This window comes from Gallus gallus, chromosome 2, assembly GCF_016699485.2.
Source record: "Gallus gallus isolate bGalGal1 chromosome 2, bGalGal1.mat.broiler.GRCg7b, whole genome shotgun sequence".
NCBI classification, from domain to species: domain Eukaryota; kingdom Metazoa; phylum Chordata; class Aves; order Galliformes; family Phasianidae; genus Gallus; species Gallus gallus.
The window spans coordinates 66,061,492-66,074,595 of NC_052533.1; the positions used below are offsets into that span (position 1 = coordinate 66,061,492).

Sequence of the window (13,104 nt, forward strand, 5' to 3'; positions counted from 1 at the left end):
TTTTTCAACCAAGAGAAGAAAATCATTCTCGCTTTTATTCAAACTTGTATTCAGCATAGTTCGAGATATATAATGAACATATAAAAAGATTTAAAAATAGTAGCACGTTAACTTAGAGCAGTCTGGGATAGTAGTAGCCTTATAAGTATTGGCAAAATTTAAGGGTTGATTTTGCTTTCTGTCCAAGTCTTTCAAACAGTGAGCCAGTCTTTCATATTTGTACTGATCCATTAGTACTGCTGAAATGACGTACTTTCTGCTCAGAACCAAAGAAGAGTTTAGTTCATCACTTTTAAAGATAGACCAGGAATTTTGTATAACTTATCTTGAATCGGTATCATTAATGCCTTTGTCTAATGTTTGGAAAAATCTTTGTTTCTGATTTTCCCTCCCAGAAGGAAAATACTGAATTTTAACATCTGGAAGACCTCATGATCTTGACAGAAACTTTTTGAGTTGCTGGAGGTATTCACTGAAAACTGCTTGGCAGAAAAATCCATTCCAAAGAGGAAAAGTGTGCAAAAAGCTCCAGAAAGTCTGTTCAGAATTATTTGTTATTGGAAGGTCTTTTGCGTTCCCCCCCTCTCCAGTTTCAGTCAATTTATTCCTCGCTCATTTGCATCAAGCTGGTAAGGAGATCCAGTTTTCGGCAGCCAAAGAGGGCTTTGGCAATTTTTCCAACTGTAGCACCTTTGGAGCCTTGCCCCATTATCCACTTATGCAGCATTTGGTGAACTTTTTCTTTTAGTCCATCTCGTTCGTAGTCGTGATCAATTTCTTCAATTACGGAGTTGCTGAAGCCTAGTTCACGGGCACAGTGCTTCCACTGTTTACCTAAGTTTTCTCTCACTAGACTCAGCTGTTTCTTAGTCAAGACAGTATTATTGTCTGAAGAAGAAGGAAAAAAAAAAGTATAAGTAAATAGCATTATTTAACATTCCTTCTATGTTAAATAACCCCATGCTATGTCAGTCGTCCTTTCCAAAGTATTTGCAATATTTTGAGGTAGAACTTCAGTGACAGGATCAAAAGTGGAGGCAACATTACCTAATTAATACCTCAAAAGAAACTCAGTCGGAACACGTGTTCACAAGTCAGTTGGTGGACTTGCTTTTTTTTTCTGAGTCTACCTTAGTTTGCTATTCATACACCTGCAAAATTCAGAAGCTCTTTCCTAAAGTCCTCCTACAGCTGACTGATGTTTATATGTGATGTCTTTTATATTCTGGGACTCTGCTACTTTGTTTACTTAGGAATAAAAGGGTAGCTTAAGCCAATACTGACCAGTTAAATAAATAAATTTAAAAATCTTCCAAATTCTACCCTAATGGAATATTTATGTCAGGTGAGAGCCATCAGTCCCAGCCTCACTTCTATCAGTTTTAGCATTGCTATTCCTCTACATCTATACTTGCACCTGGTGTTTCATGAAACTACAAGACAAATAAGGCACACAGTGTTACAGTACAATATTGGCACAAGTCTTTAAATATTTTCAAGTACTGTGCTACTGTGTAGAAAAGGAGTCACGGAGGGACTAAGTTGTACTGTTCTCACATAGTCCAAACCTAATGATTCTCAGAAATAACTACATGAGGATAATACACCGAAGCTAGGGAGATATATCTTACCAAATATACCCGTTGATTCGTAGTATGAGTAAGATGCGTCTTTAGCAACAGAAGAAGTGCTGATGTGTTGATTCTGCTCTTCAATCTTCATGTGATTGTGGGATCCAATTTGAATTCCAGAGCTGTTAGTTATGTTGTACATGATTGAGTCTTCTGTATAAGGAAATTAATACAGTTTTATAAACATCTGCATATAAATAAGAAATTGAAGAAGTATTGTACGGAGGGTGAGGATGAAGGTTTTGATAATCAAGGGAGTGATTAAATTCTTGTATTGTATTTAATATAGAAATCATAGAATTGTTTGAGCTGGAAGGGACCCTTAAAAGTCATCCAGTCAAACTCCCCTGCAATGCACTGGCGATCACAAACGCATTTTCATGTAGTGTGACACAGCTGTGCTTTACTGAAAGCCAGTCTTACTGTATCCCATCAAAAATGCCCTAGACAAAGGACAGGACAGAACTCCAGGGGTTTTGAGGTAGCTGAACTCTAGAGACCTGTGCTCCAAGGAAGGCTGATCAGCGTGATCCTTTTGTTTTACATTAAAGACGATGATATCCTTGATCAAGCAAATATAAATGCGTATGCACGTAATTGTAGAGACAGAAATTAGATTTTGCATAGTAAAATGGCTAACTTCTGCTATAGTTAAAGATACAAAGCAATTACATGAATAATTTGGAGATGCTGAAGCTTTTTTCCTCACTGATTGTGATGCAATGCATATACTGTTGGCTACCAAGACAGATAAAGGCTACAGCATTTACCTCTGGTTATTGGAGGTGCACGAGGATAATATGTGAATGTTCCCCTTGTGAAAGAGGCAGAAACCTTGATACCTAAACAGAGGGGAAATGCTAGAAGTATTATGGAAATTAAAAAAAAGAACCCTACAAATACTGCAGTTATTTGTACAGTGCACATAGCGCTCTTAAATACAAAACAAGAAGCTTTTTAATTCACAGGACTTTATCTCCTTGAATAACTCTAAAGCAGTTACCCTGACCATGGTTTTGCTTATGGACCAATAGCCTTCATGGTCCTCGGATCCCAGTGAGATCAATAGGATTCCACATGGGTGTACGAACACCTGGCTAGCAGATAGCAGTGCGGGATCACAGTGTAGTCACGTATTCAAATTTGAGAATTCCAAACCAAGAAGGCTGCCAAGCACAGTGCTACGGTTTACTGCTGAGACCGATTGCTGTTTGTTAGCATGTTAGTTGTGACCAGCTGTAGCAAAAGCATGGGATGCCAATGCATCTTCTGTTGGTAGCAGTAATGTCCTGCAGAGATGTAACTTCCTGTCTGACGTAGTAATTGATTTGGATGTGCTCAGATGAGCTCTAACAGCTCCTGATGGGGCAGTAAGAGTGACTGGGCTACGGTCACCAAATAAGACAATGGAAGAACTGCAGTGCGGGTCTTCTGCATCTGTCTGATACCTGCCCTGATATTGTATGTTGCATCCCTACAATAACCGCCTTTATTTTTTTGATCTCTTTATAATAGTGATACTGACAGTTCTAATTCCTGCCTTCTGACACGACAGCTCTCCGACTCATTTCAGTGCGTAAACTCACAAACAGTCACAGCTTCCGCATAAATAATTTAACAGAATAACACCTTTGTGGCATTCTGCCTGTAAGCAGCTGCATGTCCTCATTTTATTATTATTCTTTTTCCTGAGAAGATCTAGAAAAGAATGCCACCCTAAAAATCTCCCATAACTAGTAGGAGAAGACTAATGTGTACCATACTTCCTGTAGTTCCTGGAAGTTGTATCCTAACTGCTGCTGGTTACTGACATTCACGGTTCTCTTTGTTTTCTCCGTACCTTTCTATTCCACAGTTCACTAGCAAACAGTAAGAGAATCTCTGTTAGCACTGAGCAGTTTTCTCTGGAGAAGCCAGTTAAGAGCTTTAGCTCCTTGTTAGCTCCCTGAACTCTCTTAACTTGCTGCAAATCAAGCTTAAGTATCTATTTTGTGAAATGCTGCGCATACTTGAGAAAAGTTGCATTTTTGCACACACAACCTGTGGTGTGAATGTTACATTCTGTGAGTCAAAAATACTCCTTAGCTTTCCAAGTGTGATTAGTAACAGCTCTTGGTTTTGTTAGCTGCTGCGGTATTATCCACTGTCTGCTATTATTAAGGCCGCTTTGTTTTTAGAGGAACAAACATTTTCAGAAACTCAAGAGTTAGGAAGGAGGAGGAACCTCACCTGTATCCGTGTCTGCTGCATTCTTTTGTTGCTGGCTTGCGCTGCTCTGTGCTGCCAGGTTTGGGCGAGATTCCGGCACGGGAGTTTTGCTTAGGCTAATGGCGCTGGTTGAAGATGGATCGTAGAGATCTTCCGTGTTTCCTGTTAGGAGACTGCTAATGTTTGGCCCATAAAAATTATCTAAATTTCCCTGCGTAGGTATTGCAGCTTGTTTTGGCCAAAACCAAGGATTAGTGTTTGATCCTATATTTTCAGCTTTGTGATACAGTTCACTCCAGTGAGGAACAGAAGGCAGCTTCGCAAATGGATCATGGGAAACTTTTTGTTTCCTTTCTCTCTCTCTCATTTCAGGGGTGTATGGTGGAACTACTGGTTTATCCATCCGGCTGCCAAATGCGTGGTAGTCATATTCACGTTCAAGTTTTCTTTCTAGATTGTCAGGGGACGTAAATGAAGTCTCACAGCTCTCAACAGGCTGGTTCTCGGGGCAGGCAGCAAACAAGGCTTCGTTAATCTGACCCTGAGAGCTGTGTAGAGAATTAGGTTGATCTGAAAGAGAGAAAAATCAAGTATTTGAAATAGATTCTATTGCAAGTATATAACTGGTGGTGACATTAGATCTTTATTTTTATTTTTATTTTTTTTTAATATTATGGTAACTTGGAAAAGATGAAAGTGTAACATCACTTCCAGCACAAACTGTTTTTTGTGATACTTCCCTTTCTGGGAAGTATCACAAAAGTATGTCTAGGAAAGTGGTGTCTGAACTCATTGTGTAGTCTGCTTATACTGACATCAGGTCCTTAGTCACTGAAACAATAGGTTCCCACCAGCATTTGTAGGGTCTGATTTACTATTGAGTCTTGACTGCATCAACTGGTGTTTAATCAGTGTTAGACCAGAGTATAACATGACGGAAAATAGAACTCGCTGTAATTGGTGTTACTTAATGCAACAGAAATAATCTGTCACTAAAGTAATATCTGCAAAAGAGTACACAGAAATCATGTCTGGATATTTCAGGATTAATCCTTTTTATTTTGTCTGGTTTATTCTTCATTGTCTCAAAGAATACTTTTTTACAAGCAACACCTACCAGATAGAACAGTCTGTCATCTTTGAAGCTAATTCTCTCCATCAAAGGAAGCTCTCTTTCAGTCCCAAATTAGACTGAATTATGATCTAGATCATGCTGCAACATTCCTAGACTAAACAAGAATGTAAAATTCTGCTTGTTACTACTTGTGTTTTTTACAGGCAGGACTACTGTTCTGAAAGCTTCACAGGTGTCTAGGAAATGTTGCGTGTTGTCTAAAGCATGGGCTTGCATAGGTCACTGTAAACTTGGAATGAAGTTTATATGCTTTTAATTAGCTTGGATAACGTCAGTGCATTTTTTGTTGTCATTTTCCACAGTTCCTTTTGATGCCTGTATGTTAGTATGCATTCAGTTTGACTTGATCTATTTCTGTTGCTACTGCTGCTGGAAGGAGCGTGGGAGGAATAAGCTAACACAGAAGCAACCTCATCAAAACTCACAGCTAGAGAAATTTAGTATTCACATAATTGTACGGCATGTGTTCTTCAGGGCCAGCTTGAGATGTATGAGCAGGGTCCCACAGGATATCTTTTGCTAACAGTGTCTGAGTAATGCCCATTGACTGGAGCTAGGGTGGGGAGATTGAACCAACCAATCAACCGACCGACCGGAATTTGTCAGGATGTAAGATTGTATCTTTCTGCAGCCTAGTTTCACAATAAAGCCTTTTATCCTTAAAAGCACAAAAGCATCTGTGATCTCTAGTCTTAAGTTACTATTTTTGCCAGGGAAATGTAACTATACTAATTTAAAAATACAGCACTAGGCCTGCTGTACTAAGTCCAATAGTTCTACTAAAGAACTGTTATGGTAAACGTAGCTTTGGTGAAGGTTTATCAGTTGCCTGCTATAGTTCCAAGTTACTTGTTTAATACAATCTTTACAATGGTGTGGGCAAAGTTAGCAGGATTTGATTTCTACTGAATTTTAGATTGTTGTTTGTGTTGGAAATAGGATCTCATTTCCTCTGCTGTTAAGATACTTTGGTAAAAACAATTCCAGCCATGCTACTACAAGACTAACTACATCATAATGTATTATTATTAGTGTGACAGCTCCATAAGACATGCAACTCACCCAAGATTTAAAATATGAGAGAAAGGAGAGAAGACTCATCTATTAGTGCTCCTCTGGTAGACTGTATAGACAGCAAGGATCACAAAATACTGTGGTGTGTTGTTTTTTAATTAATAATTATGTGTCCTGGTTGTACTCAAATCATCTGTAACAAAGGCTGGAGTGGGGGAAAAAGGAACGTTTGTGGAACTGAAGCTGACAGGACAAGCATTAAGTTTGTTGGCATGACCAAAAGGATGGGAAGGAGTATCAACTATGTAAAGCAATTATCAAATTGACCACTGAAAAACCGAATGTAGAAAAAGTTGTTGGCATGGAGGAGGAAAGTGCAAGACTGAAATAAAATGGGTTTGACCCGTAGATGCTGGAAATATTTTGTGAGCTTGGGACCAAATTTAGTTTTTTCAGTGATTAAAATTCTCTGTGAAGTACTGAATAATTGAGTCTCTCCATAGCTACTTAATGGTAACATTACTTGCTTTGTACACGGGGCAGCTTTATCTTTAGCAGAATACATGTCATGATGATGTGCTGGTTAAGCGACTTGGAACACTTACCTATTTGGCCATTACTGGTATCCACTCCTACAGCATCTATTTGAAGGGATTTCATCCTCTGCAGCAATTCTTCTGACTCGGGCCACGTTTCCTACATGTAAGAAAAGAACGTATGATCAAGTTATAGGCAGAAGTTTAACAAAAGGAAGCACCTGTAGAATAGGAAATGCATCATCACAGTGAAGTCACCTGGGTGAACAGATTCCATTAACCTGTTGGAAGAGATCCTCTTTCAGAGGGCAGAGTCTTGCAGAAAATAGCCACTGCTTTGCTACAGATGGGCAAAATCTTATCTTCAGTGAAAGGAGGAAGAACTGTAATGTGACTGTAGTATGTAGTACTGAGCTGGCAAGAGAACACCCTTTACCTAAATGAGTATAAGCTTAATCTGTACAGGGTGGTTTTAAATTGTCTTGAGCATGATAACTGGACTTTCTGCAAGCAATTTCAGAGCGTGCTGCTGAGGGAAAGGTAGTGAATATGCATCCTGTTTTATGGATCTATGTATAGTAGGTCTATTTGCCTACAGGAAGGAGGTGAGGGCGGTCAGCTACTTTTGGTATGGGCACACTGACTTTTACAGAATATCAGGAACGAGGAGTTCAGACTTCATACAGGTGCAGTAAAATTTTCCTTCTCTACATCCTCATATTCATTTTGGTAGTGAAGGGAAAATCCATTCTTGTTCTACTGTCAACTTTTTTTTTTTAATGGAAAAATAATTTTTCCGTTTCCCTCAGTGCTTTTTCCTTGTGAAATAATTTTAAATTAAACCCAAGAAGTACTTTCACAGATTAAAAATCAACAACTGCTGATCTCTTCCCTTTTATCTGTTTTCTTCCCAAAGCAAAAGATGACATTCTAAATTTCATAACTATAGGTTCTCAGATTTTACTTGAGAAACTGAATAGTGATACATTTCATAATTAATGTCTCCCCTAAGATCCACACAAAGAAGCTGATGAACTGCGAGCTAGATAAGCATACAGTGACTTGAAAACTAGTTGAATAACTGGACCCAGAGGGTAGTGATCAGTAGTTAGAAGTCTAGTTGGAGGCTGGTAACTATCAGTGTGCCCCATGGGTCATCACTGAGTCCAATCTATTCAACATCTCCATTAATGAACCAGAAAGACATGAATACGGTGGAGAAATAAGCTGACAGGAACCTCACAAAGGTCAATAGAGGGGAATGCTAAGTTCTGCACCTGAGGAGGAATATCTCCATGCACCAATATGTACTGGGGGCTGACTGGCTAGAAGGCAGCTCTGCAGAAAAGGATCTGGGAGTCACAGTGGATGCCAAATTGAACGTGAACTAGCAGTACACCCTTGCAGTGAAGAAGGCTGATGTTGTCCTGGTGCATTGTGAGGACTCTTGTCAGTAGGTCAAGGGAGGTGATCCCTCCCCTCTACTCAGGATTGGTGAGGCCACACCTGGAGTGCTTTGTTCAGTTCTGAGCCCCTGCAGTACGAGAGCCAACAGAGAGGGTCCAGATAAGATGACTAATGGACTGGAACATCTTTCTTGTGAGAGAGAGGCTGAGAGAGCTGGGACTGTTTAGTATGGAGATGAGGACGATCAGAGGAAATCATGTCAGTGTGTACAAGTATCTGACAGCATGGTGTAAAGAAGACAGAATCTTTTCAGTGGCACTCAGTGACAGGACAAGAGGTGGTGGGAACAAATGGCACCACAGGAGGTTCTGTCTGAATGTCAGAAAGTGGTGGTGTGGTTTTTTTTTTTCCTTTTTAAAAATTTTTATATTTTTTAACTATATGGGTGACCAAGCAGTGGCAGGGTATGCTCAGATGGACTCTCGGAGTGCTTGGAGATGCACAAAAGCTGCCTGAATGTGATTCTGGGCAGCCTGCTCTAGGTGTTCCTCGTTGAGCAGGGGGTTGGTTTTGTAAACCAGAAACTTTCGATTCCACAAGGCTTGGTGACAGGAGGAAGCGCTTTAGAGAAAACTATAAATGAATGGTTTCCCAGAGGTTCTTGTTTTGCTTAGTTAAAAGAACTGGAGATATGCTTTCTGAGGCTCGCCTTACTGCAAAGACTAAACCCTCATTCTTGGAGTTCTCACTGATAGCTGTCACAGCAAATGAATAAATTAATAAAACTTACTACAAAGAGATTCTATCATCAGCCAATACTCAAGACGTTCTCATTCTCTTATAAGTTTTCAGTTCAGAAATCATTCTTTGCATCGTAAGCTGTAAACCTAAACCTCAAGTCAGAAAAGGAAGAGAAACCAACTTACGCGCTAAGGAAAAAATAACTGATTTCAAATAAAAATGGGAACTATTGTTACTGCAGTTGTGTAGCTCCTCCTCTCAAGCAGGCTGGGAATTTACAGGCATTAAAAAAAAAAAAAAAGCAACCTCACATGAATTCAGAGTTTTTTATACTTTAAATCATATTCTGACAATTCTGAATCTCTGGGAATAATATTTTATTATGTGAATGAGATATTCTGGACTTGATAGAAGCTTTTCTGAAGTACTGTGTTATCATAGTCATTCATTACAGGAATCCCGTTCTTCCAGCCTGCTGTGGGCACCCTTGACCGTGATGGAACTTATTCATCCCCATAGTTTGTCATCTGCACGCCTTATGAGATCATACTCCATCACTCCTTTGGTCACTGATCAAGGTGTAAATCGGGGCATGTCCCAGTATAGTAGATCCCTGCATTACTCCAATTGTTCCTGTTCTCCAGGTGAAATAGGGCCCATTAACCACTGCCCTCTAAGACCATCCAATCTGTTTTTAACCCGTCTGGCTCTCTACCCATCCAGATGGTAACATCTGAACCTGGACGCAGGAATATTTTGGGAGACAGCACTGAAAATCCTCCTGAAGTTGAGGTAAATATCATACACTGTTCTCCCCTCATTCACAAACCCATCCATTTTTACACTGAAGGAAATCAGGTTGGTCAGGCATGATCAGAGTTGGGCAGAATCTGGCAGTAACTGGGGATGTGGCATGGCATTGTTGGGAAGCTGACACTTTAATACTTAGGAAATAATACTGAAGAAATTACTCACTTCTATCTTCTTCAGATCGTCTTCAATATTTTTTTCTAGATTTTGGTAGTAAAAGGGCGTGTAGTTTTCACTAATTTCTGCAAAAAAAAAAAAAAAAGAGAACTAGATGGAGATGGTTTTCAGTAGCAAATCAGTAGTTTACGCTGTTAACAACCTTGATGCACAAGGATTCAATCAAGATTTTATATCAAGTCAGAAACAGTAATGGGAAAATTAAACACACGTTTGGAATCTACATTCACACAACTTGTTTAGCCTCAGTGTAGTTAAAAAGAACAAGATTATTTCTATGGATTTTCTTGGTCGTCTTATTGCTTTTTATGAGGAAAGTGATCCGTGGCTGAAGTACCTTCCCTTGGCTGCCAAAATAAGTAAGATGCATTTAACTGCATTCAGGTATTGAATAAACAGCTACCCTACTTCTACTAAAGATGGAATTACTCGAAGAATCTACAAACATTGCAGGTTAAATACAGAAATAGCAGATTTGTTTCTCCATGTCTGTATGCTTCCAATGAATATTGATTCTGCAGCATATGAAGCTCTAGGTGCCTCTGCATAAATCAAAACTCCCTACTTCCTATAACATGAAGGTTTTCTTTTTTGGGACTGCTATTGTGACAGAGAGAAAAGGCAAAGGGAAATGAGGAATACTGGCTTATGTATGTTGTATATTTGATGACCGTTCTTATTTCCACCCCCCCACCTTCTGTCAATCCAGGCTTTTACTAACATCAGTTGTTTTGGATTCTGACCATATAAAAGGATGATCGGTAACAAACTGTTGCGTTGCTAATGGAAGGCTAATCAGCTTTTGATGCAGTTTTTGATAGGATACTATGTTGGTTGTACCCAAGATGTACTATGTCCCTTCATACCGGCTGTTTGGAAAGCTTTAGAAGGAAGATCATACAATGTTGAAAAAAATGACAGCGTGTACGAAGTGTCTTACATCCATCCAGTCACTAATCTTTCTCAAAGCTATAAATGTTGGACAAGATGCTATCTTTAGTCAGTGCACAGAGAACAGGCTCTACTGGGCATCTGAGTTGGTCACTCTATTTCCTAATTGAGAATTAATAAGGAATTCACGTTTGCTGCACTGCAAACTATTGATGGACACATAACAAAAATAATCTCCCAGTAATACCTTACCTGAAAAGGTAGGCCGATTCTCTGCCTTCTGCTCCCAGCATTGTTTCATTAAGTCAATAATTTCCTTTGGACATTTTTCAATGATTTCTTCTATGTCTGGTCTGTTTCCATGAATGATTCCAAAGTAAATATGGTCTTCATTTATACAATCTGAAAAATTACAATTTCAGATCAGATTCCGATGCCAGGTTTTCCTCTCCCCCCAAAGTCACATCTTTGTAGCCAAAAAAGAAGAGCTGAAGCAACAGCCTGTATATTTGTGGACATATAAATGAAGATTTCAAAGAAAGATGTCTGAGTTATAGATAGAAATTTGAGAGATTTGTGAATCTGAATCCGGTTCCCTAACTTCTGTAGATTAGAGGCTTAAGATTAATGAAGGTTTTAAGAATGTGTGCCACGTAAGGGTGACATATGTAGATTTGTAGAACCTGAATCTCAGTTATGCTCTGTGCTAGGTCAGTTAGCAGAACGAAACAACCATTCAAAATGATAAACGTTGCTCTGGAATTCCATGGTCTGGAACCATGGAACCACTTTTCTACATGTCTGCATGTTAAGGAATTAGCATTACACAGCTGAGGAACAGTAAGTGCCTGCACGGACGTTCCCGTTAAAAGCAAAATGCTGGTGCGTTTAGGCCGTGTTAGGAAACAGCATACATAAGAGCTTCCGTCCTGGCCTGCCCAAGGCTTGTCTAATTTCTGTCACCGAGTACAAGTTTACACATGTTCTGTATGTTCACGCTTGGGCCTGTGCCTGTATTTCAAGCGCAACTGGGATATTCCTGACTACACTTAAGAGGAATGATGCAACCAATGCCTATAATTGGCCATGAGAGGTAAAACAGGGGCTCTACTTGGGCACAGGCAACACGATCCACTATTCTTAACTTTGTAACTTTAAACACTAAGCATTTATAACTTAATTTTGTAATCTAGTCTAGTCTTTTTCCAAGTAACTTACTCTCATATGGCTCTTTGTTAGCAAAAATTGCCCAGATTACAATGCCAAAGCTGTAAATATCTGATTTCTCCACAGGTTTTACATTAACATCATTCAAGTGCTCTGGGGCCATATAGAAAAGGGTCCCGGCATTGTTCTGACAAGCGCTCTTGATTTTCTTCTGTCGGCAGGTCTCTTCTTTGGTCAGCCGGCTCCAGTTCTTAAAGGAAGCAACACCAAGATCTGCAATCTTTAAACATAAATAAAAATGTCAGAGCTAATGCTGTGAGGAAAAGGAGATAAGGAAGCAATTCATACCGTGCTCCATGTTATAACAGTAGCTGATAGAAACTGCAAAAATGTAACTAAAGGGAAGGGGAGAAAGTGTTTGATACTTTATCTTTTTTTTTTTTTCTCCCTAAATAAAATATTACTGCCAACTGGAAAGCATTAGGTCGAACTTTCATTATTAGCTTAAGACCACGTGGAGCAATGGTACGATGCAAGGGAAAAAACATTCAGTTTTGCTCATAACGATAATCTTGTTTGAGATGTGCTTTGCTGTACTCACAGCATAACACAGACCCACAAAAGCAGAGGCTAAGATTCAGGAATAATCTATGAGGAGCATGTACATCGCCACCTCCCCCTTTCCATTTAGAATCCATTTAACTCAACTCCCCTTACGCCTTTCTACAAAAAAGGAGAGGGATTTAGATCTAAAGTGATACAATGTGTGTGTTACAAGAGACGTGGAAAAAGGACAGCATGAAAGAAGTTAAAGCCAGAGTATCTGAGTACTGTGCACTGGACAACATGACATTACTGAAACCTTAGGGTGCTGTTTTACAACGTAGCTAGACTAATGGCTGGTGGTGAACAAACTCATTTTACCCTCCTTTTCTCCCAGCCTCAGATCAAGTGCTCCCTTGGCTTATTCTGGTCCTGCACTGGCAGGGCATATAGTGCAAGGCACTCAACCAGCTTGCTGAACTAAGTGCTCCCCGACAGAAGGGTGGCCAGAAAGGCAAAATGGAATCTGCTTGGTTTAGCTTCCTAAATTATACTGGGGGCAGGGTGGCCAAGGTCCAGGAATTCAACAGGAGAGGATGAATGGAAGAAAGTGGGATCGCCTCACTTGGCCACAGGAAGCTCTGAAACTCAGCCAGTTGTGTAACCCAGTCACTTCAGATATAGCTGGAGTGACACATTGCTTCACTTAACTCTTCTCCTGCTGTCTCTAACTGGCTTACTGTTCCTCTTTAGTTTTTAAAGCTTTCAGCTAAATTTAGAGGAGATATATTCAAAGAGGAAGAAATTGTAAGTTAAAACCTGCTGAGGACCTAGGTCTCCAAGT

General features: G+C 39.7%; 1 protein-coding gene across 5 annotated transcripts in view; it reads right to left on the reverse strand.

The window, feature by feature from the left end:
• Positions 1-13,104, reverse strand: part of RIPK1 (receptor interacting serine/threonine kinase 1) — a 20,934-nt gene continuing 7,830 nt past the window's right edge. For 4 of the 5 annotated variants that reach the window (XM_046917449.1, NM_001397225.1, NM_001397224.1 and 1 more), the window contains exons 5-12: positions 11,769-11,997; positions 10,803-10,952; positions 9,648-9,724; positions 6,594-6,684; positions 3,861-4,409; positions 2,402-2,473; positions 1,632-1,784; positions 1-888 (exon numbers count right to left, since the gene is read on the reverse strand). In XM_046917449.1, the coding sequence (XP_046773405.1) occupies positions 602-888; positions 1,632-1,784; positions 2,402-2,473; positions 3,861-4,409; positions 6,594-6,684; positions 9,648-9,724; positions 10,803-10,952; positions 11,769-11,997 (1,608 nt within the window). In that variant the 3' untranslated portion in view covers positions 1-601. The remainder of the gene's footprint in view (positions 889-1,631; positions 1,785-2,401; positions 2,474-3,860; positions 4,410-6,593; positions 6,685-9,647; positions 9,725-10,802; positions 10,953-11,768; positions 11,998-13,104) is intronic. The other variant, NM_204402.3, reaches the window with a different exon arrangement.